We start from the raw sequence: 26,430 nt of genomic DNA, 5'->3' as shown, positions 1-26,430 counted from the left end.
GTGATTCAAAATAAGAATTTTTATTATTATTTTCTTTTTCGTTCAAATTATTATTTTTTAAAATTATTTACTAAATGATTATTTTAATCTTCAAGGAAGACACACATTAGATTTTGAAGATCCTCTACATTTTAGTCCACCCTGAGTCCAAAAACAAGACATTCTTGGAATAATATTTGTCAACCTGTTAGCACACTAAGTCAAAATGCAACAAGCTGTACGAAGGAAATCTAACTTAGTAATTTTAAGACAGAAAAAATAGATTTTAGTGAAATTTCGAATAGAAATCTGACTTCGGTAAGTTTGTCTCTCCTTCATGAGGAGCCATGAAGAATCCAAAACTCAATTTGGTTGTTAGAATTTAGCATATGGTTTTTTTTTTATGGTTTATGGTTCTTGATCTCAACAAACCCTCCTTTATGGGTATTACATTTTTTCTAGAACAAAATGCATAAAATTCCACTATTTATTTCAGAGAAATCCTTTTTAATTTTAAATCTATATGGTTAGGTTAGCGGTTTTTGTCACTTTTATCAACTGATTTCTTAAATACTTAAAAACTGAATAAAGATCAAAATCGCAATAACAATATAGATTTAAAAGAAAAAGAAAGATCTCTGAAGAAATAGTGGGATTTTATACATTTTTTGCTCGAGGAGAAAGAAAGCACTAATGAGTTGATAATATGCATATAAAAAATAATTAAAAACTAAAATTTATTAAATATTTTAATATTTCATTATTTTCAAATATGAAAATGTGTAAGTTCAGGTCGAAATTGGGCTATTTCTGACAAAGATTTAAAATGTTTTGCTACGAGGAATAAAATCAATCCTTGATTCATCTCAGAATAGTTATCACGTACCTTCGAAACAGAACGCTAATATAATTAAATTAAAATCTTAGGGTGTGTAATGACATAGTAGACGCCAAACAGTATCTAAATGTATGTTTTTTCGGTTGTAAGGTCGCATCATCTCCTTTTTCTTCCTGTGAAAGATGCAGTAGATAGCAAAATTAAATTAGCGCGGCATTTGAAGAAAAATCCTTAACATAATTTGATTCTATGCTTTCAGAAATTACTCAGGAAACATTGATAAATTTTTCATCCAGTAGCTTTTAACCCATTAGTATCAAATGGCGGAATATTTCGTCAATGTTTGCTGAAGCATATCATGGATAGCTGAATATTCCACAAAAATAACAAAGTTTTATTACTTTGAAATGCATTTGCACTTTCCAGAAAAAAAAAAAAAAAAAAAAACATTTTTTTTCCATGATAGCAATTCATTTCTCGCTTTAAATAAGTATCTCAAATGAGTTAATAAATATAAATAATTTTTTCGCTTTTTGTCGAGTACTTTTCATTAGTTCGGAATCTTATTTACTGCTTAAATGCGTTGCTAATGTTTATAGATATCTATTAATATTCATCGGGAACAATTTTTAGATAAAGAAAAGAATTTACAAACCACAATTTTCTTTTCTTAGGTAATGAATATTTTAAATTAATTTTCAGGAGATTTTCTTTGGTAAATATTAGTTACCATTTTTAACTAATTTGAAGTTAGTTAAAAGTTAGTAAAAAGTAGTTCATAGCAACTGCAGATAGTTCATAGATAATAATAATTCTATTTAAAATTTTAAAAATTAATTTATTTAATCGCCACTACCAGGGTTCACAGTTTTCCGGTAGAATGCTCTCTGTGTTCCATGAGCATAAGACCTGCTCAAAAACATCTGTTATTGATTTTAATGATTATATCAATAATTCAACCTTTTCATAATCCGTCTAAAATAGAACGGTAGCTTCTGCAAGAGTCTTCTTCGGTATTCTTTTCTTACGCATCAAATAGCGAAAAATTCCATGAAAGTTGCTCGAAACAATTCAGAAATGACAGGAGAGATAATCCAAATTTTTATTGCATTATTCTTTTCATTATAAAATTAGTTATTTTTCACTCTAGAACAATGTTTGACATCAAAGAAACGATCCTATGTATATTTTAAATGTTAGCAGCTTTTCTATCTACTACACGTCAAATAATTAATAATTCAGTAATTCTTTATGCTGTTTCAATTTACAAAAATTATTTAAAGGAATCGTAGGGACCATGATTTAATTAGAGACGTATGTCTGCAATAAAAAAATGCAAAATACTTTGTCCAAACTTTTCTTCAAAAAAGACTAGAAGATTCCATTAAGATAAAAGTTATTCCTTTTCGCGTCAAGAATTATAATTACAAATATATTTCATTCACTTCAGAAACTGGACATAACTTCGTTGGCAACATAGTCTTGAATTAAGTTCACGTGGATCTGATACGAGAAAAATACTCGAGTTAGCAAAACCTATTTTGGCGGGCCTATGTCAATTTCTTAATATTGAAACCTCGTAAAAGAATTAGTTGAAACGCAATTCAAAAAGGAATTGTATACATACACTGTTCTGTCTATACACGAAATGAGGACAAATCAGTGTGAAGATTAATTGGATATAATTTTGTTGGCGAAATGGCCTGTAGAAGTGAACTAAGTTCACGTGGAGTCGATATGATAAAAATAATCGAATTAGCAAAACCTATTTTGGTGGATTTATGTCAACTTCTTTTTATTGAAACCACACAGAAGAATTAGTCGAAACATAATTCAAACATGAAATGTATACGTAAACTATTCAATGTTTATACGAAATGAAGACACATGCGTGCGAATATTAACTATTTATTTAACATAATTTAACTAATTTTTTCTATGTTCAGAATAAATATTCCATCCTATTTACTTTACTTATATGATTTAAAGACTTTCATGACTTATATAATTTAATGACTTTTATGACTTATATGATTTAATGACTTTTATTACTTATATGATTTAATGACTCTTATGACTTATATGATTTAATTACTTTTTTTTACTTTACTCTTAGGATTTAATGACTTTTATAAAACTTATTCACATCGTTCAATATTTCATACGTGGAATGTTTCAAAATTGGCTCTCTCAAATACATCTTTAATTTCCAAATCGATACCTTCATCTCTTAACCACGGATTTAGATTCTAATTTAATTTGACTTGGTGAAGTTTATATGCAAGAAACCTATTCTTGATCAGGCGACGCTTGTTCATTACTCGCTTGTTAAAAAATTCTGTTGTGTGTCGTGACTTATTAACTTTTATGGTATGTGGTAAAAAAAATATCTGTAAAAAGCGACTTTCAAAATATGTATTTTAGAAAAATAGATAAAATAGTAAAATCCTATTTTTTAAAGAAAATAACAAGATGTCGATAAGAAAATTTCTGAAGAATGTCTTAAAATTATACAGGAAAAATGAGAGAAACAGATACGTTGTAAATTAAAATTTTGGTGTTCCATTAAATGTGGAGAACTGACATAGGGCACTGGCATACTGTACATCGAGGGTCGGGTTCCCCCAACATCAAAAGCATACGTGTGAATCGAGATCGGCCCTTTCTTAATCGAGTAAGATTCGTATCATGCTTTCTATAAGATAAACTGGGGCAACAGTCAATACGATGTTTAACTCAATGAAGTTTATTTGAATTTTCGAAATCTCATTAAGTTTGCCGTTTGGAGCGAAGGCTGATTTTATAATTTTTAATATCATTAGCAGAAACAGGAAAGTTTAGCTAACAATGGTAGATCTTGCAGAATTGTCATTGCCATTTATCCTAGCGTGAAACAGAATATGCAAAAAACAGAGAATCCTTTACTTGTAAGACGGTCATGCAATTCAAGAGTATCAAACGTCAATGAGTGACAGAAATGATTAAGCAATGTTAAAGATTCAAGGACACTTAATGAGTCTGAATAAAGGATGTAATTGTCAGAAGGATCATCAGAAATTTGAGATGCATGAAATATGGCAATGATTTCTGCTGTGAAAACAGAGCAGGACGGTTGAAGTTGGAATGAAAGGAGAAATTGATAAAACACAACCAAATGAAGTAGATGAAAAACTGTTTAAACTATCTACAACACTAGAAATGAAATTTTTATGCTTCCTGATGATGTGCAAAAGGTTTTACATGAATCTGAACATGTTAGTTCAAGAAATTCCCGTGGGGGTGAGATGATATTTTAATATATGTTAGGTTTAATCTACTAAGTATGTTTGTAGCCTTTAAATAATACCAAATATATTTTAATATAAACGCTTAATCAATTTAGAATGCATTTAGGAGAAATATTTCATCAATCAGAAAGCACATAATTTCCTAGCTTAAAAATTAAATACAATTTTTTCTTCATTGTTTTCAGTAAAAAGGCAGTGAGAAAACATACGAATAAATATTTACAGATATTTATGTCATTTTCGCAAAGAGAATAAGTACGATTATTGATTGTTTTAATCAGGAAAAATAAGACTAGAGTTAAAAAAGAAAATGCTACATTTTTATCTAGTTTGAGGAGCAAAGCTACAATCAAAACCAAGAAGAGTTTTGAAATCAGTTGATAATACTTCCAACAGTTCATTCTCACCAGGCAAGGAAATAATTTAATATATTTATAAAAAATGTTTTGGTAATATTTTCGCTTAATAAAAAATGCTACCTTTCTAAATTGTACAAAAATGAAATTTTCACAACCGGTAATGAATATATCAAGATATTTTTTTTCACATTGAAATTACATATGTCTGTATTAGATGTGGGGTAGGTCCTGGCAAATTCGTTTCGGTTTGATAATTTTTTTTTTCTTCTTTTTATAAAATCGAGTTAGTTGATAATTCGGCATTCTACTTTTCAAAAATGTCGGTTCTTATAATTTTTTTTAAATCTTTTTTATCATATGATGCATTTCTGTTTTGATGAAATAGAAAAAAAAAAGAACATTAAAAACTAATAAATTTTAGCCCAATTTTTCTTACGTTAGAGATTACAATTCCGTTTACGGAATTCTGTACACAGAATTGTGGTGGAATTTAATGGATCATTACGGTCTCATTACTTTCGAGAAATCTAATTTCAAAATCGACTGGTAATAGAAGTTATGAAAAATAGCAAAAAAGCATCAAAAGTTTTCGAATTTTCTTGAAGAATAAATTTACTAAAGCTAGTAGATTTTAAAATTTTTAACGATATCAAAAAGATTAAGGGCAGTAAGATGTGAATAAGTAACAAACCATTAAAAATTAATTTAAAAATTAAGCATCTTGTTAGCTATAGTGGCACTTTCTTTTACCAAGACTAAGTTATACATGTCTTGGATACTTATTTATGTCAGCATCTATATTTAGGATGAGTTTTTCATTATAGAATACTTTAAAAATATATTATTTACGCGATAAGGAAAGGAAGCTCTCTTTAATTATTTTCCAAGAATAAAATAAATGCTAATATTTTACAACATATTTTTTCAGAAAATGTTTTTTCTATTCATAAAAGCATATTGACTTAAAAATATGATCATCATAACAAAGCGATACACAAAAGTTCAATACTTGAAATTCGTTGAAGAGTTAAAGCCGTACTTTTCGCATACTTGTTTTCCTATAGAAAAATCAATATAACTTTCTGATATCAAATAAAGATTTATAAAGCGCTTTTCTGAGAAGCACATCTTTATCTAAATTATTCCTCTAGATATTTTAACAGAAAAATAAAACAAAAGAAGCCTTTCATGTATGGAATATTTTTAGATTCTAAAAGATGGTAAGAGTTGGCGAAGAAAATTAACTGAGGCGGTCAAGCAAATGTCGTAACGAAACCATGAAAAGGCCATCGATAAATACCAAAGAACCATAAAAAATCAACATAATCTGTGCCTACCGATGAGTTGCGTCAGAAGTTTCGAAAAAGTCAGATAGTGCCAAACGACTCTGGAATCTACACATGAAACTACCCCCCCCCCCTTCCTTTTTTTTCCTATTTCATTTTTATCCTTAGTTTGATACTTTTATTTTTACATGGAAATCGATAAAAATAAATCAGGAGACGAATGGGAAAGTTGGGCAATGTACCGTGAGAAAGTAGGACATTAAAATGAAATTTATCGAATTTGACTTTTCCTTTCCCCCCCCTTTTTTGGATATTTGAAAGTAACCAGAGGCAACCGTCGAAATGTGACGCGTCATAAAAATGATAAACTTTTAATAAAAACGTAGGAATTTCGTCGAAGCAACAAAATGAACTTGAGTTTCATCTCTCTTTTCACGATTTTTTTCCCTGAAAAATCTATCGATGAAAAAAATATCAACGAACAGAAAGCAGTAATTCTGACAGAGTTCTTTGGGACTTTGAAATCGAAAGATTTAAGCAATTTTTTGATATCGAAATTTGGGCAAGAAATAATCACTGTTTGATTTTACAATTCTGTGAATTTTACTCTTGGGCTGGAATATCTGATAACATCACTAACTTCAGATCAATCTGCTTCGATTCATCTGATCGATGATTATTTTATGGATTTACATTTGAGAAACTAAAAGTAGAAATTCGAATACGTAAAACACTGTTTGCATGTTCTCTTAACTGTTTCTTTTAAACATAGTCTACAGGTTTTATTGGGGTAAAATATTTGTTAAAGATAAAAAAAAAAAAAGAATCAGAAAATTTTAATATTAAATATATCCTTAGTATATCGAAACAATTCGTTCGAAAATATTTTTGAAGCTGTTTTAATAACGGAAAATCGAATACTTTTCTTGCACAGAAAGGCCTCTGGAAATTTTGTCTTCATTCAGATATATATGCTTCTTAAATTAACAGAGATAAATATATAATATTTTTAGTTATATTTGTTTTACTCAATATTATCTGTTGTTTTTAAATAATTAGTTCAAACTCATTTCTTTGTGGTTTCTAATTAATTCCCCTAACTATTTGTAGATGTATTAGGGTCCAAAAATGTGTTGATTCAATATTCAACACAGTAATTAACGGAAAAAAGGCAGAAACCAAATTTCATTAGTATTTATGACACCAGTTATTGAATTATCTGAATAAACAAAAACGTCAACTAGATATTTACTTTTTATTTCTACTAGTATCTACTTCTACCACTTTTATTTGAAACATTTAACTGTCAAACTTTATTCATGTTGTATCGATAATTATTGATAAATTCCTCCAGTTTACTCGAATATTTTTCAAATGTAATAATCAATTTCTTCGGGGTTTTTTTTTACACATTCTCACAAATCTGTTATTAGAGCTTTTCATGAAAATGTACTTTTATTTCACAATTAATTCCGAATGTCAATTAAATAAATCAAATGTAATTGTTTATTTCGATTATTTTTCTTTCTTAATCATAACATCATGAAATTGTTATAGTCCATAATACCACTTTTCCAAAAAAAAAGGAAGAGAATGAGCGAGTATGTAATTCTCAACCCATTACGGCCATTTTGGGGTTAAAATTATTTTACAAATTTAAGTGTAACATTTCAGAGCGAATGCTTCAGGATATCTCTTGATTTTAAAGAGTTTTATGAAGTTTCATTCGCATCATTTCTCAATCTGCAATAATTAATGGTTAAGAAGATATACCACTGGACAACTACTCACCAAATTCTCTTTCATTTAGTTTCTACGAACAGATCAACAAATATTCGTTTGTTTAAAATATGAAATATTTAAAGATATTACATCAAACAATTATCTCTTGTCACCAAATTCATAAACAGGATGAATACTCCTGATTGAAAATAGGAGTTGCATCATGTAGAATATAATTCATCTTCTATGTCTTTAAGGTTAATGGATGCAAAGATAATTTTTATGTCATCAGAAACTAAAAATTTCTGCCAGATACTATAAAATATTTTCAAGCCTTTTCTTTTTCTTTTCCCTTATAAAACACTTGTTGCTCATGTTCATTCTTGATTTCTCTGTAAAAATTTGATAAAACGTTTTCGTAGAAAACCTTTTCTTATAAAACCTTTTTGCTAGTTTTATATTAAACACTTATATTCAACTGAACAAAATGTTGAAAAATATTTCAATTTCTTAAATTTAGTATATAATTACCTGTATTGGGTAATTCTGCTTATCTTTATTATATAAATAGATTAATAGTAGATTTTAAAAATTTAAGTAATCAAAACACTCACCTGATATGCCATCATACGTCCACCACTCTTCCCAATTTCCCAAAGCACCTGAAAGAAAGAGCAATTTATTAATATTATATCAGAACAGTCTTTGCTCAGTATCACAATAAAAATCATTAAACACCCATCCAAGATCTTCTTCTTATAAGAAACCTACTCATATTGAAATTACTTTATGTTTGCTTAAGACATAATTGAACATTGAGTTATTCAAAGCTGTAAATTTGGGTCGAAGCTGGCACCAAATTTCAATTTTCAATCTTTAGATCACTTTTTCCCTACTCATTTAACATTTTTTCAATGTATCCTTCATATGGAGGTTTGACATGTTTAAGGTTTACCAGACTGTTTTGAAATATCGAAAAGTTCTTTACAAAAATTGTCAACGTATTAAGGTATCCGACGGAGATTCGGATGGCTACTTTAAAAAAAAATGATACATAAACACTTTTTACTGTACCAAATAACTAAAACATACTTGAAAAATCACTATTAGAAGAAAAAATACACTCATTGCCTTTGAAAAAAAACTGCTTATTTAATGAAAATTTAGCAAAATTTTCAATGCTAGTAAAAACAGACTAACTAAAAAAAAAAATTATGGAATATTTAATTTCTATTTCACCTATATATAGCTCAAACTACATAAAATGTAACAGTCTACAAGATAAAAATTATTTTAATAAATAAAATTTTTATGAGCATTTGACGTGGCCGTTAATAATTTTTTGTCAAAATTTGTCAATGTTTTGAACATAAAGTGTCTGTAAAACATGTCTAAATAAAGCTACCTTAAATCCGCAATCTATCACACCCTCAAAGGTTTTAGATGCATGCATACCAAATTTTCTGAAATTTTATTGAATTGATTTTGAGATATTGTGTTTCTCGTAAATCAACCATAGTGAAATATCCATTCTTCAGAAAATACGTTTAGATATTGTACTTGTAAATTAGTTCACCTAAATGCGCTGGAAAGAAATGTAGTTTTCACGCTTTTTTAATAAAAATGCCAAAAATAAGCATACTACGGCGAGTGGGTAGAGAGTTAATATAAACATATCAAATATTATTTGGGAGAATTTTACGGTAAAAATAATATAAATTCCTCATTTTCGGTTACAAGTACTACTGTTTCCGATTTCATTTTTATATGTTGTGTATTATTGAAACTACTGTATCTATAGTTCTATCTTACGTATATCAAAAACAAAATCCATTTTACAATCTACAAAGTTTGGACTTTATTTTCAGATCATAAAATAAAATTCATATTTTTTTGGAAAAAGCATCTTTTCAACCCAGTCGGATACATTAAATAAGTTTTATTTTCATAAAACTATTCTACAATGTCATTTTGTCAAATGGTTTTAATAATTATTAAGAACTTATTAATTTTGGTGTCAAATTTAAAATTAAAAATTCCTTTCAATAAATGTTCTTCCATTTTTTCATTAAGAAGCTTAACAAAGCTCATAACTTCCAGATGAATAGTTATGGACATAAATTACGGATATATATCATTTTTTACAGCTATGAATAGGTTAAATTTAATTATATATACATAATAATTAAATTATAAACATTCAAAATTTAATTACAATTTTGGTGATTATAATGATAATGAACAAAGTCAAACTATTAAATCAAGAAAATAAAAGTTATAATAAGTTAACATAGTGTTTAAGTTTGTTTGAATGCGAGTTAACAAAACTGTCACCTCACAATGACTTTAATAATGGTCATAAATCTTACAAAATTTATTTTTTTCACACTTAATGTAAATAAATTGCTCTCAGAATCAGAATAGAATTTAGTGAAAGTAATATGAAAAAGGGAAATCAATTCATCTGAAACTAATCCGGGACCTTCTATATATCACGAGAGTAATTTATCAGCGGACTGCCATTTATCCGTCATCGAAAAACAAAGAAGAAATTGTACCATATCGAGTCATTTATGAAGGTAGCAGCACCATCTGAAAGTGTAACTATGCAATTCAGAAACTAAATTGTAGATTATACAATACAAAAAACATTACTCTTATGAAAAATGATAATTCTTTGATCAATGACTGTAAAATTAGTTCTTTTGTGTTGAAATATTGTTCTTGTTGCTTTGAATTCTTAAGTTATTACCTTTCGATTTAAGAAACCCATAGATGATTCAAATAAAAATAAGTATTATTCTGATGCCATAAAGTACAAATTAAAATAATATATAACTGAATTAAAACAAATAACTTAATATATTTACAGAAATTTATCTTCGTACTTCTGAAAGCTTTAATAACCTTTTCATCCATTATATAGACTTCCTAGAAAATGCTTAAATATTTATTCATAAATTTTAAAATTAAATTGATTAACCTTTAAATGGGGAGATGAAAATTTAGGACTTATCTGGGGAGGTGCGGTCTACGAGACCGCATTTTCTTTACACTCAAATTTTCTTATGAAAGTATTAGTATGAAAATCAGCCAATATATTCCGCAGATATTTTTCTCGATATATAAATATGTTTTAGAAATTTTTCAAAATATATTATCATTGGAAAAAGTAATTGCGTTTTAATAATATTCTTGAAAAAAACATATCACTTTTTAAATCATATTTAATTTTCCAGCATACAAAGGTATACAGAAAACAATATAACTTAAAATTCAACAAATATATGAAAAATAAATAAAATTGACATTGATTAAATTGAACCCTTTTTTTTATCGGCATTCATTTCAATGTAGAAATTTGCAAACATTTGTAACACGGTTTTCAAAGGCCTTTTGTACATACAGATTAAGCATTAGCATAAAAACAGCCAGTAAATTCTGTAAATATTTCTCTTGTTATATTAATGTATTTTAGAATTTTTTTCAAAATGCATTATCAGTCGAAAAATTAATTATATTTGAAATACAAAACAGAATCAGTCGAATGCGAACTTTCAATCGAAAAAATCTTCTGTACAATTAATTATCTTCTTCACTAAAATCACTTTCTGCTTCATTTAAAAGTCTTTGAAGCTCTGCTTCATAACGAGGATCACTAAGTTGGATAATATTTTGAGGACCAAGTTTTAAAGGCATCTGCTAAGCCTTGTACAATAATGGAACAGTAAAAGGGAGGTGCGGTCTCATATACGTCGCCCAAAGAAATAGGTGAAAGATTTAAAAAAGCATCCGCTGAAACCGGTTGAAAAAGGGCACGTGTAGTGAAAGTCATAAAACGAGTAGCTACAGGGTCAATCCATTCGATTGAGAATAGTATAGAAGTGACCGAAAGTCATCCTTAGCTGTCTGAGATAGCTCTCCTTCCCAGTTAATGGTTAAGAAGACATTAGTTATTGCTTCATGGGGCAGTTTTAAAAAATAACGTAAACCCTTTATGTTACATGTCTAAAAAGGCATTGGCATTCCAAGGGGTGATGCAAGCGTATCGGAGTAATTTAGCAAGTAATTAATATTTAAAATTTAGAACAATATTTGTCAAGAGATATCTCTACGTGGAAAGAGTTTCGAATTGTTTTTCTATTGTATAAATACCCATTATAATAATGCATGTTTTTTTAGTCCATAATGATTAAGTTTATGTTTTCACAAAGTAGATTTTTCCTCCTACGAAACAGTTGATAGTTTATGAGTATTTTAAATTTTTTTTTCCAGAAATAATAAAAATATAAATATATTTGGTAATAAAATTTTAGAACAATAGATATAATCAAAAATTGGTGAAGAAATTAATCTGAATTTTTAAAAACTGCAAAGGGGATCGCAAAATCCTCTAAATGAATCTAAAATTTAATATTTTATTGAATTTTTATTTATTTAAAAAATAAATAAGAATATTTTATGGAATATGAATCTTAGAATAGAAGATCTGTATAAAAATTTAAAAATCGTAATTTGCCAGAACATTTATTGATTCAAACTACATAAAATAGGATTATTTATGTAATTTAGACTATTTGTTTGGATATACGCCAGTTAATAAAGTTTTAAAAATTAGCTGTCGAGTCTTAAGTAGAGAAAATATCCTATATATATTAAGCTATATATCCCTTAAATAAAATTGAATTAATAATATAACTAATTTTATACTATAAATATATTTATTCCATTTCATACAAACACGTACTGAATATTATAAATTCTTAGGTTCAATTTGCACCAAGAGTTAACTTAATCTTTCATTTTGAGTTTTTGTCAACGTGATGGCAGCATTGATTTAAAAAAAACTAATTTTTCTCACGTATTCATAAGGTGCTTGTACAGGTTAATTTTCATTTTCATTTTATGCGAAATAATTTGCTGGGAAATATAATTAAAATGTTTTTTTTTAATTTTTTAAAATAGAAACTGAATTTATAGGTTAAAATATTGGCATTATTAAAACGCTTCTTTTTTTAGCTTTAAGTGATCTAAAAATCAATTTTGTGCTGTAATATGTTCTGAAGTTAGCGCTCAGAAACGGCAAAATTTAGTTTAATTTGTAATTAATTAAGATTCTAATTAAAAGTTTTAAAAAATTAGACAGTCCCGACCGACCTCCTGGGTATACATGTGTCAAATTTGATAGCTGTAGGTCAAACAGTCTGTCCAGTAGAGCACCAATACTTTCATCCTTATTATAAGCATAGATAATTTCTAAAATAAAAGTTACATTAATTTGTGATATTTAGCTCAATACAGTAATGATAATTCATACTGCCAGTGCATAGAATTACGTAGATAGATAGTCTTGATAGATAGATATGTTCTTAATGTATAAACCTTTTGCGGCCAATTATCCTTTAAATTTTAAACTCATACAAAAATATTGTGGATAACCTATTTAGACCTATAGGATTACACAGGTTAAATTTCGTGAAGATTGTTTTGATTTTGAAAGTGTTCCATCACCTGGAACACTGCGCCGCTGGAGCTCTGAAAAGTGCGACTAAGCGAACATTGAATGAGGGGGGAAAAAAAAGAAAAAAAAAGCGCGAAAATGAGGAAAATCTCTAGAATTCAATTAAAACACATTACGTTATACTTACGTAGCAAATTTAGTATGATCGAAGATACGCGACAAAGAAACAAACTCAGATTCGCTATTGGAGGCCAATTTTTGAAGCAATTTTGGTCTTCCGGAAAAAATGAGTTGATCTCTCCACGCCATTTTCATTGGAATTAATTTACAAAAAAAAATCTACAGGTATTTCAAATATAAAATTAGCTATAATTATATAATCATTAAAAATATTTACACTATTATATAATACGAACGTCAACGAAACTCAAAATAAAAAACACGAAACTCCGCGCAGCTCTAAGTAAAGATGACCAAGGCTACTGATGAAAGAAAGAGAAAACCACAAAATTTCGGACCCATAGTAAGGGCTGCTCATTTCCAAGAATTCTGACCGTCCCAAACATTATTTCTTGAGTTAAGTTCATTTTCCACGACAAAGGGATAACAGGAAATGAAGATACAGGTGTTCTCTTTCCGGCAAAGCATCCCGCAGAGTAACACTATCGGTAAAGTGTTCCAGCTGATGGAACACCTCATTTTATCCAATATTTATAAGTATGTTTTCCATTAAAAATTTTTAAAAAATACATAATAAATAGTTTAATATACAGCCAACAAAATAACGCTGAAATTATTTTTCTAACAATTACTTTTTACTAGAAAAAAATTAACACAATTCCTTGAAAAATTAGGCTTTTACGTAACATGCTATAGCTAAAAATTATGGATTAGCTTGATTTAAATTGTCATGTATTACTAAAAAAGAAGGTTAAAAAGTGATTCTTAAACATTTTGTTTTTCGTTTATAGTAGAATTTAATGATTTTGGAAGCGAGCAAAATTAGGTGTTCCATGTAATGGAATACTGGTCCGCAGAGTTAAAATTTATTATGTTTCGGAAGAATTCCGTTTTAAATCCTATGGAATGATAAGGGTCTAATTAAGTAAAATGTTCATCAATTTCGTAATAAACTATTATTAGCTTGTTTTATAGAGAAAAATACAAATCTCTGCTCTATATCGCTGTTTCTTCTGACTAAGAATTTAATACTCGGCGGTTATGCAACAAGAAAGGTCATATAAAAAAAGAAAATACATTATTAAAATTGCGACATGTCAAGAATAACTGAATACGAAACAGTCAGTAATAAAACTCAACTTTCAGTCTTTCAAAATAAATTCTTTTAGAGTCATCAAACCATTTAAATTTATAATTTCATTATAATTCGATATTGCGTTACAAATGTTTTCCCATACATTAACCAGAATTTTCTATTCATAATTTTTAACATAACAATTTATCTTTTCAATTTTATAAGCTTAATTTAATTTCCACTTAAATGCAATGATTCTTAATTATTTATTTTTATCAAATTTGAGGAGATTGAATATTTTGATTTAATTACAATATTTACTTTATTATTTAACATCCACTATTTAACTTTTATTTATATTTTGTGTATGTAATTTTATAATATATAATTGCATGTCGTATTTTTAAGCCAATTATGGAAATTTAAAAACAAAAGATTTTGGAAAACTCATCTTTTTTATCCGAAACTCAATACTTGCTTATTAATTCTAAACCAGTTCTAGCTAATTAATTTTAGTTCCTAAAATTAACTTATAAGAATAGACCTTTTATCACAAATCCCTATAAACGCTCGGGACCGGTTGGTTCACAAAAGATTAAATTTATCTAATTGAATTAATTACCGTTTAAATAGCTCACAAAACACAAAAGTTTTTCATTTTTGTAATAATATTTGTGTAACTAGTTTGGGCAATTAAATGCCCTGAGATGTAAAACTTGAATATTATTTAATCAAGCGGTGGTACTTTCAGAGAAAATTTATTACAACAATATAATTGAAAATACATTTACTCAAAATATTAACATAAAATATTTTAAATAACATTCGAAATAATATGGATAGTAACATGCAGGAACGAAGTATTTTTATATTGCATTCTGGTTTTCATTCATTTTAACATTTTAAAGTTTGCTTATCATTTATGGTTTCAAGAAAATGGTTGTCACTATTTAAACTAGGGTTTTTCTTGTCAATATTTAAACAAGGGATTTTTAAACTAGGGATTCATGTAAATTATTCAGCTCTAAAAACAGTTAACACGGATTGAAATAAAATTAAAAACAATTAATTCTTGAGCAGGACCCATTACTAGAACTTGAAATCTTCCCTCGCTGCCTTCAGAAAGTTTTTTTTTTAATTCATTCCTCATTATGTTCCATAGTTTAAACAAGAACTTTCGGCAGACTATCTTGCTTCAGATAAAATTTTGGAGATATTCAACTTGTTTTGAGTGCGCAAACTACAGGGTGGTTATAATTAAACTTCCCTATAAACCGCATTCTAGAACGTAAACGGATGAACGAATTGCAGCGAAATTCTATACACGAGAAATATAGGCTATACACGAGATGCGCTCGCGGAATTTTGAAAAAAAAATTAGTTCCATAATATCCATCCGAGGACGTCTTTTCCGGAAAAATATTAAATTTATCACAATAAAAACCCAAAATGGAATACAGAAACAATATTAACAATCCAGAACAAGAATTATGATTAATAAAATGTAAAACCGGAAAAAAGTTTCAATTCCAGGGGAAAAAAAGGCGAAATTTGCATGCTTGCAAAGAAAAGGAAGCTTTATGGAAAACCAGTCATGATAAGAAACGTTTGCAGTCGTTGTCATGTTTTATGTCGATGTTCTCGGCTTGAATGATGATGGTATCTTGTTGCGACGCTCTTGCAACGATGAGTGACTTAAAGAACTCTAAAACGCTTTATGTTCGATGAACTTATCAGCTACGATCCGCTGTTGAACACATTGTCCATCGACTTGAAATTTTGTAGGTACATGAGGATAGTCACATGGAGCACCTTTCAATACATCATCTTGGACATGATTAACAGCTACATCTCTTGTGCAATTTCGCCCTAATCTGTTCTTGTTTCTGCAAACTGAACTGTTTTTCTCAAACAGCGTACGTTATTTTTTCCTTACATTTACTTAATATGGTTCCTCTGGTAGTCATTTTTGAACTACATTTTTTTTTCGAAATTCAGTGAGCGCATCTCATGTATAGTATATATACCAAATTTCGTTGAATTTCGTTTCGTTGCGTTCCTTCCGTTCACCTGTTTGCGTTGTATGATGCTGTTTATATGGGAAGTTTAATTATAATCACCCTGTATATTATAATTATTAAATATAATTTAATTTGGACAATCAAAATTTTAAATGTACTCCTTTAATTTATTGTCTCAGCCTTCAGGCTTGATTTTTGAGGTAGTTCTTTAAAAATCATGGAATTTACATTGCTTTTGCTTGAAGCAAACGTGTAACATATTGAACAATATTTCAAGGTTGAAAGAAACTTGAAACTTTGTTTCAAACAGGTTTATTATGTTTCGAATAAGTAATCATTCACAGGTGCACTTAGAATCAGTCCAGTGAAGATATGGATCTGAAAAACATGATCAGCCACTGTCAACCAAGTTGCATTAGATGTTATAAATTGCCTTTATACTCCTGAGACGGAGGATTAATAAAAAATACGAGATCGACAGTTGTCTTAGAGTACGGTATCTATCTACTTCGTATCAAAAGATTTTAGATTTAATACGTAAATCTAACAAACAATCGCACCTTACTGGGTAATATAAGTGTATATTAAACCCACTGAGGATTAGACATCCTCTTGCTAGTGTGGCTTGAAAGTTTGGAGAAAAGTTAAGGACTCAGTTGTCTTCATCGTCATCTTACCAAGTTTTAAAATTGCGAAAATCTTTCCAAAAAATACCTTTTTTAAAATGGCCGTTAAATTGAACCAGAACGAAGAAATTCTACAGTTATTCGTGACTAACATTTCATTTATTTCTTCATAAATTTGTTATTTTATCGTGAATTCCTACCCGTATATATATATATATATATATCTAGAAGAATTTTTAATGAAATAAATATAATCAAATAGTGAATTCTTTAATTTTCCTCACTTCTAGAGCTTAAGAAATATATTTCTAAATTTTAACAAACATTTTTTTTTTATTTCTAACAAACATTGCACTTTTAAAAGTAGAATTCGGAAAATATTGGATTTTCCCGAGATAATTCATATAAACTGTATTATACATACGTGTAGATGGGTTATTAGTGATAAATTGAAGCTCTGAACTTATAAAGAAACCTAAACAATAAATATTATTCTGTTATATCATTCGTTTAAAAGTTCTTATAAATGATGAAGTATTTTTGAAGACAACTTTTGTGTTATCAAAACATTCCTGCAATGAGAAAAGATTTATTCAAAATAAAAGAGAACCTGACAGTCTACTTTTAGAGTGGAAATGCAAGATATACAATCTTTTGAGAAACATTATAAATTGAAAATTGGCATTTCTGTTTATAATCTTTCAGACTGGAAAAAAACTTTTGATTAGAAGTATTACAGAAAACAATAAAATTTATCTATAGCCACACAGGATGCAAGGTTAAAATATTGCCTCAGACAGTAATACTGGATAGAGAAGACACGGGATGTAAAAACTGAAGTTTGAAGCTTTAAAAGAAGTTTGAAGCAGTTTTACGTCCTGCAAATTGCAGGACTTAAAATATGAGTCCTTGTACGGAAAATGCTTTGCCTAAGTAAGATGCATTTCATGCTTTAATATCTCTATAATTAAATTATGTGTATTAAAATATATGGACATAAAAAATAAGCCCAATAACATGTGTACAAGTTTTCAAATACAAGTATATAATAATAGTACATATTTGCTCTCATAAGTGTCATCAGTCGTGAAAAACTACATCTTGTAATTTACAAATTTAGTAAGAAATAAGTTTCCCATGTTAAAGGGCTCTAGAATGCTTTCTAATGGTCTGATTAAGATAATGCTTGATTTATAGATCATTCCAATTGTGCGCTTGACATTTATTAAATAGAAACTAATACAAAATTCATTTATAATGCGCAAAAAGCATTTAATACGCTTTGTAAACGTTAAATAATACAGAAAATATTAAGACTTCTCAATATGTCCTAATTCATGAACGACAATATTCTCTAATCGCAGAACCAAATTTTCAACTGATGATAGGAGTAAGTGTGCCAGAATGGTACCGAATGCTGCCTTTCAGATCCGGCACAGATGCCGGCCTTTGATGGTAGATATCGTCCTTTTGGAAATCTCACAACTAAAAATTGCAGGATGTGATATCCGGCGAACGAGCAAGCCATGCTCTTCGAAAATGACGACTGATCAACCGTATATCCGTAAAATGCTATCTTAGCAATTGAGACGACGATCAATTGAGAAAGTGCACCATCCTGAATGAAAATGTTGCCCTAAAGACATCCAAGCTTTTTGTTTGGATTCCATTTCCTGTTAACTTCTCAAAAGAATATGGTTCAATGATAAAGGTAACCTAAACCTCATGCCATAATGTCACTTTTTCAGAATATAAAAGTTGTTTCTGAATAGCGTGAAGGTTTTCTGCTATTCAAATTTGGCAATTGTTGGTATTAATTTGCCCATTGAGGCACAAGTTGTATTCATCACTCCACAGAATATTCCAATACCAAGTGATGTCAACCCCATTCCCGCAAGGAACTGAAGTACAAAAGTTTCACAAGGTTTTGATGCCTCATTCTTCAATAAGTGTACAGGTTTCATTTTGTTGGGATAAAAATACAAAATCCGCCTTAAGAATTTTCGTACAATGGAATATGGCACATCCAATACACGGGAAGCAACTGGTACACTCACACTACCGTGTAGTGATTCACTTCAACGACCACGGTAGCCCCATTTCCGATGCTAGAAGACAGGATTTACTTCCGTTCTCTACCTGGAAGAATGCCAAGTTGCCCAGTTACTTCAAATTTCAGTATCATCTTGCATAGGGAACGTGGAACCATTGGAGCTCTTAGTATCCGTTTCATACGACGGAATTCTTTTAAAGCTGTAACTGAATTCTGCTGGTTCTAGTAGAACAATTTCATCAGTAGTGCATTATCTTACAACGTAGGCAATATGTGCAGGAAAGTAACTAACATTGGTTCGGAATCCGCCTTCTTTTCATTCAAAGAATAATAGTAATAGGTTTGAGCTGTAACTCAAATGATGTTTTACATTTTCAATACATACAAATAAATGTCCTTTGTGTTATAGCACCATTGATATCACTGAATTTTGGAACTAAAAATGTTTATTTAATTAATACCCAGCGCATCATTCAAATTTTAATTTTATCTCGTTTGGATCAATAGAACGCATTCCAGAGGTCTCTGGAAGAGGAAATTTATTTCTTATTAACCCAGTATATCCTTTGCTGTGCGCATGTCCTGTTGTGAAAAATTAAGTAATTGATGGGAGGACATAAAGAGCATGAATTCGATGGTATCAATAGCGAAGTAAGTTTACAAGATGAAGCTTAATCAGTTGCTTCACTTAAACACGCATTTTTTCATTGCACCTACGATCGGCTGGAATGTCAGACATACTTAAAGGGTAATCATTTCATTCTTTGGCATTCCTTATATCCTTTTCTTATCTATTCGTATAATGCCAAATAAAACGGATCTAATATTTTTAAGAAATATAAAGAAAATGTAACATACAATAAGATTGCTTCTGAGAACAATGCTCCGTTTTTTCGAATTGACTGTATAAATAAATTTATGAGATTAAATATTCTAAAAAAATTTAACATTTGTAAAATCATTTGGAAAAATGTATTTTCTTTATGTAATCCGTTGTATCTCATTATAAACTACACATATGCTCTAGACAAATTCTTTAGAAATTATGTGTAAAAAACGTGTAAAGAGATTCTTAGAAGAATGACAGGTTTATTATGATTTGCAAAAAAAAAACGAATTTGAAATGAATTTTTAATGCCTTTAAAAGCCAAATGGTGTGTAATACATTCAAATAAACTTGTAAAAAAGGAATTCTATAATTTTACATTTAAAAATTTACCTTTATAACTATAACATAACCTTTAATTAATAACTTAAATTTAATTTATTGCATTTTCTTTTATCGCAAACAAACTCCTGCTTGAGAGTTTTTACATATTATATTTGACATTTAAAATTATTAGCAAAAACAGTATTTATTCTGCTCCATATTTTATTATATGAAGCATTTCTTTACATATCAAAACTTTTGGAATAATTTTGAATATTAATAATTAAGTTGGCGTTTGATACTTTTTTGAAAAGTATAATAATAAAGAACAATCATTTTATATCTCAGAAACATATGCATTAACTAATATTGTCTATGAAATCTTTTTATTTATTTACAGATTTAAATATGTAAAAGCAAATTATTATTTAATTGAAAAGGGAAAAAAGAAATAGTAAAGGCAAAGTTTATTATAAAAATAATCGTAATTTAAAATTGCAAGAGGAAAATGTTTTTGGCATTTAAAAAGATTAATTGCATACAGTATAATAATGGGGGCTAAATAACTTTATTAATCTAAATTTTTTAAAAAATATTCCCAAGCTTTAATTATTTTAAGATTAAATATAATTTTACAGATTTAAGAGAACTAGTTAGGGAAATCAACAATTAAAATTTGATGCTCTTGTAAAAGTAATAAGGGACAATATAGAAACTAATAAAAATATGAAATAATTAGTCAAACTAGAATATATGTCCGTCTAGAAGGGCTGTTATCCTTTTAATAATATCTACTATATGACTGTCACAGATTAACTAATAAAAGTGCAGTAGAAATTCGCATGCACATTGGCAGTTTGTTTAAGAAATAAAAATTATTATTTATAGCGCAGTTTAGATGTAAATACATAGTAACATTAAAAGTTTATTTCCTACAGTTAGAACTTCTCTATCTATAATGTTCACGAACACTCAAATCGAAATTAATTACTAAAATTGGTTTGAAACAAATAGCGATCAACTACCAAAAATTGCAATGCCTTAAACAAAATGAAAATAATGCTGGAAGAATATATCAGCAATAATAAAATAATAACAATGCAGGCTTCAGCTCATTAACCTTTGCTGCAATTCAGCATTAAAAAACTGGTGAGCATTAGCTCTTTTAGGTGGATTAGATTTTGTGTATGTGGAAGAAGAATAAAGTAAAACGCAGAAAACAATCTTTCTTATTTCAAATAATAAGTTGTTTCCAGTAATTTTTAATTTAACTAATTAATTTGAATTAATCATTTATATTATTGTTAATCTAACAAGTTATTTTTTAATCTAAACAATCATTTTTAATTTAATAATCTAAAACACTTGTTTTTAAAACTGTTTATTGCACTCGCTCTAAAAGTCTGTAAATAATCACTGTAGAAAAATGTCTGAGGTTGCAAAAATCAGTTTTGAAATTTAAAATATATTTCAAAAATAGCCTAAAAATCGGAATAATGCATGTACATATATTTGATGATATAAGCCTTATCTTGCATAGAAGATAGAAATCCAAAATTAAAGCATACAAGCCATCAGCATTTCTTAAGAAAAAGGAACACCCACAAAGATTGTTTATGGGCTACAGCAACCATAAATAACAAAGTAGCAAGTAGTGCAACAATAATTAAGGCTGAAGAAGCCACAAAATATTTTGATATTTTCAGAAAGATTCGATTAAGAGAAGGTATAATAACTCCCCACAGAGCTTTCACTAAGTGAGTTAACTCAGGCTAATGATCTCAAATTCATGTAGCCTAGTGAAAGGTAAGCTTTAAGCAATTAGCATCCTAAGATAGTTTATGGCGAAAAAGTAATTTGTTTCTAGAATATCAATAATTCCCTGTTAATTTGGTTGACAACTCTCTAACTATACAAATCACTTTTATAGCTGGCAAATATCCATTCTGAAATTTTGAATTTTTGTTTATAACACAAACAATTACATTCAAAAGATTGCAAAATGATTTTGTTTCTTTGTCTGTTTATACTGTAACCAGAATAAAGGTAAAGGATATTAGTTATTGAACCAAATTCTATCTACGGAAGAAGAGATATAAAGCACTTCAAAAACTTTTTCCACAAAAATCATAAACCTTTGAAAAGTTTTTGAAAAAATTTGTAAGTAATCGGCGATTACCTTTCTCTTTAAAAGTTGAAAACTAAATTAAACCAAAAAAAGGCCGAAAAGATAATAATATTACAAGGATGTTTGTAGATGTACAATTTTTTTTAAACCAGATAAAACAGACAACATTAATTATAGTATCATGATTAGAGTAAAAATCCGCAGTGTTCTAATGAGTGAACTCATGCAACACAAAGATATCAAAATCGTTAAAAACGTTCCCCTCAAAGAACATTGAATGCATCTCTTTCTCAGATGTTGGCACAGAATTTTGAACCATATTCCCGATTTTTCATCGGATTTCCTATAGTAACAGCATTATTAAGAAGAATGTGAATCCTTTACAATGCGATAATTTTATAAAGTGCACAGTATTGTGGTGCTCCTATTGCAACGGAAAACTAGGCACGGATTTACTTTTGTAGTGAAAAGCTTATATGCCAGTTAACAGCTACGCTACCCGAGCAATTGCTTTTGTATCGTGGTCATGCTACTGGTCTGCGATCCACAAGGTCCCAGGTTCTATCCTCTGTCATCGCTCAATTCAACACGCCACACTTTGAACCTAACTGAAGTAAATCAATGTGGCTATGAAAAATCTATAATTTCTCATTTTTATTTATATTACATAATTTTTGGGTGCAGAATTATTTTAAATTTGGTATTAAAAAAAAAACAGTTTTCCACTAAGTGTCAAAAACCTTATATGCATGACTTCCTTGAAAAAGGAAGTTTCTATTTATATCACCACAAAAGAAAATATTTTAGTTTTAACTTAATTTTGACCTAAGCCAGCTACATCTTTCTCATCTACTTTCTTGGATTTGGATTTCTGGCACAAGATCCTGATGCAGAATATTCTGCGCCGAAAGAGCTTAAAATTTTCTCAGTAAGATAAAATGTAGTTTGATGTTGCAGAAAGTGTAACTGACTGTGTTGAAACTAGTCAAAAGCTGAAAAGGACGGAAAGTATTAAAACTAGAAGTTAAATTTCATGGATGATATCCACATCTTTAATATACAAGAATATGTTTGGATGATGTGTCTCACCCAATAAAAAAACCTAAGGTAAAATTGTGCTAAGGAATTAAAGTGCTTACAACGAAGATCAGTAAAATTGAGCTTTCTACTGGAGGATTCTCGGCAAAATCTATGTGTCAAGCGAGTGTGACCAATGCCAACCAATCATCTACTTTCTTAAAAGAATTATCTGTATCAAACAAACTACCTAAATTACATATGCTCTCTGGTACTCACATTTATTTGATTGAAAAATTTTAATATTCTTATAATCAGACTGTCAATCATTTATTTAACTTTCTATTAATTTCTGAATGTGAAGAGATTACCAGAAATTAATAAATTCACCAATGTTTGGTAGTATTAAACCCGCACTGTTCGGTTTCTAAGCTTCAATTTAAATTATTGTATTGTATAGAATAATAAAAAAAATGAATTTAATAAAAACAGACGATTCTATTATTTCAAAATACCCTCCTTCAACATCTTCAGATAAATATTTCAGATAATAATAACTTTCAGATAAATAATAAATTTTTCGCAATATTTTATAAGCATGTAATCTCTTATATTAATCTTTTGAACTTTAAAGAGAGGAATACACAAAAATCAGTTTTATATAACTTCATAAAGACTGTAATAAAAATTATATTTATTCTATTATTTATTTTTTAAAGCCGCATATTACTTATCAGACATTTTACAATAAAATATTAATGCATATAGGCTCCATGAACTATTTAAATGCATAAACTTTTAACGGAAAACCATTACACATTTTCCTCACATTTATAAAATATATCTACAGTAACTACGAAAAATGTAAGCACTATACAAAATTTTAGAAATGTAAATTAAGTAGTTAAAAATATAATTTTTAAAAATTTTGTAATTTAAATAATAAAATTCGATTTCTAAAATATGTCTACCTCAAGTAAACTGGTATAAAACTCAAAAAAACTTTTAAGAAAGATTATATTACAAATTGGTATGTAATAATTTTTTTTCCATGCCTTCTTCATTTAATTCTATCTAGACTTTTCTATTGAAAAATGTGCATTCGGTTTATTTTCAGATCATTTCTTACTGAAACAAATCTTCTAACAATTCTGTCTTAAGTGTTTATTTTTCATACAGCTTCAATTTATCAAGAAATGCGCTTCATTTTGTTTGAAAAATAAACAGATTTCAATTTGTCAAAATGAGACTTCTCGAAAAGCTTTGGAAATACATTTATATTTTACTCGTCTGGTTTCAGTGGCTGTTTTTCAACTAGACAGATGGGCTGAAGGGGACTTCAAGCAAGATGATTAAGAAAGTCGAATAATGCTATTGGCCTTGTTGCAAAATGAAACTTTCGAAAGTTACAAATTTCATGAAATACAAAATAATAGATTAATATAAATTACTGTCAAGTATTACCGATCCAATTCCTATGTATTCCGCCACTTGAGCTTAGTTCATTACAGTATTTATGAACTCTAAGTATCTGCTTAAATTTCTTATAAATTAAAATACTTGCGATTCGCTGGACCGATCCAACTGACTCAGTTAACTCCAGTTTGGTATGCTTGTTTTTTATAGCTTGCGACGCATGGTACAGAAAATTCTACAAATATCAGTATAGTTCGCCTCCTATTGATCTTATCGCATAAACACCTGGGGATTCTAGAATCTTCCATTTTGTTGCCGAATTCGTCTCCAAACGGTTGACAAGGCGGGGGCATTGATCCAACATCCTATCAGCATCCAACAGAGCAGTCCATAAAACTGTCTTTTTTGCGATGAAACTAATTGCGCTGTTAAGCAACCCTAGAGATTCGTAACAATACACACGTTTATACGACATAACTTGTTACATATTTATCATGATTTTTATATGCTTCCTAGGGTGCTAAAGCTTTGAAATTTGGTGCTCGATGACAGTATCCTATTTTAATCTAATCAAAACGTTAGCTATACCGGATAGGAAATTTGTAAAGAGTTGATTTCAAGATTCCATAGCATTTATAATAAAGAATTAGGAACTAAAGAGTAAAAAATATAAGACATTTAAAATAAAAATAGTTTCTACTTTCTTAGTACACTAATAAGGGAATGTTTTAAAATTGTTCTAACTTTATTATTAATAAATTAATATTCTTAATAGTTTTATTATTAATAAGACTATTTTAAACAAAATGAGCCGAATATTATAACTGTACTTGAAACTAAAAAAAGAAGAAAGCAAGTAACCTTTGTGATAAAATGACCAGTGTTTAGTATTTTATTTCTAAAAATACAATATGACGTTGAAATAGCACTCATCCCCAAATCATGATTTATTTTTTTCTTTTCGAGATAACCCCAATAATGAGTGATGAAGTTTATCAAAATAATTGCATAAATTACATTTTTCATCGTCTTTTTAAGTTGTGGTTTATAATAATTAGCCTATAATTCTTTCTTATTTTTCTAGCAATTCATTCAGAAATTTAAATAAAATGCTTCTTTATCTTAACGCCATATTATTCTCGAATAATGTAATATTCAAACGGTATTTTTAAATTTTATACCTCCCATAAGATGAAAGCGATATGCTACTATAATAAGGAAAAACGAAGTAGGATTTAAATAGAACACGAATAATTATTTCCTCATATATCTTGTAATTTGGATGAAAATTACAATATGAACTTATTTTATTCTGTTTTAGCAATATATTTTTAATTTGATAATCTTCCACTGATCCTTTTACATTTTTTTTACAATGCTATAGAATTAAAATACAATAATAAACAGAAAATGTAATTGAATCTAAAGATTTTCTAATCATCCTCACTTTAAAAGTACTAAATCCTCTGAAATTTTGGTTTCGACGATTATCTTCTTAAATTTTTATGTGAATTCATTCTGTGAAAATGAAAACAGTTGAAGATTTAATTCCTGTTTTAAATAATATCATAATTTATAATATCATACCATCGAAACTCATTAAAATTTGATATTGGAATGAATAAAGTATTGTTTAGCCTAATTTAAATTATTTAAAGCTGAATTCCTTTATATAATGGAAAATATTCTAAAAACCGAACCCTCCCATTTTTAAATGATTGTAAATTAGAAAATGATTTTAAGATTTCTATTTTTAATCTTACATCTAAAAAATATTAGAAGGACTTGATTGTCAGATTATGATTAAAGATATATTTTTGTGAATAAATGTA

General features: G+C 28.5%; 1 protein-coding gene across 1 annotated transcript in view; it reads right to left on the bottom strand.

The window, feature by feature from the left end:
* LOC129960585 (carbonic anhydrase-related protein 10-like) overlaps positions 1–26,430 on the bottom strand; it is a 763,831-nt gene that overhangs the window by 638,730 nt on the left and 98,671 nt on the right. The window contains exon 2 of the mRNA XM_056074079.1: positions 8,086–8,133. Coding sequence (XP_055930054.1) covers positions 8,086–8,133 — 48 coding nt within the window. The remainder of the gene's footprint in view (positions 1–8,085; positions 8,134–26,430) is intronic.

Source organism: Argiope bruennichi, chromosome X2 (assembly GCF_947563725.1).
Source record: "Argiope bruennichi chromosome X2, qqArgBrue1.1, whole genome shotgun sequence".
In the NCBI taxonomy this organism is placed as follows: Eukaryota; Metazoa; Arthropoda; class Arachnida; order Araneae; family Araneidae; genus Argiope; species Argiope bruennichi.
Note: the sequence above shows the minus strand (reverse complement) of the source record. Positions and strands in the feature narration are given on the sequence as shown.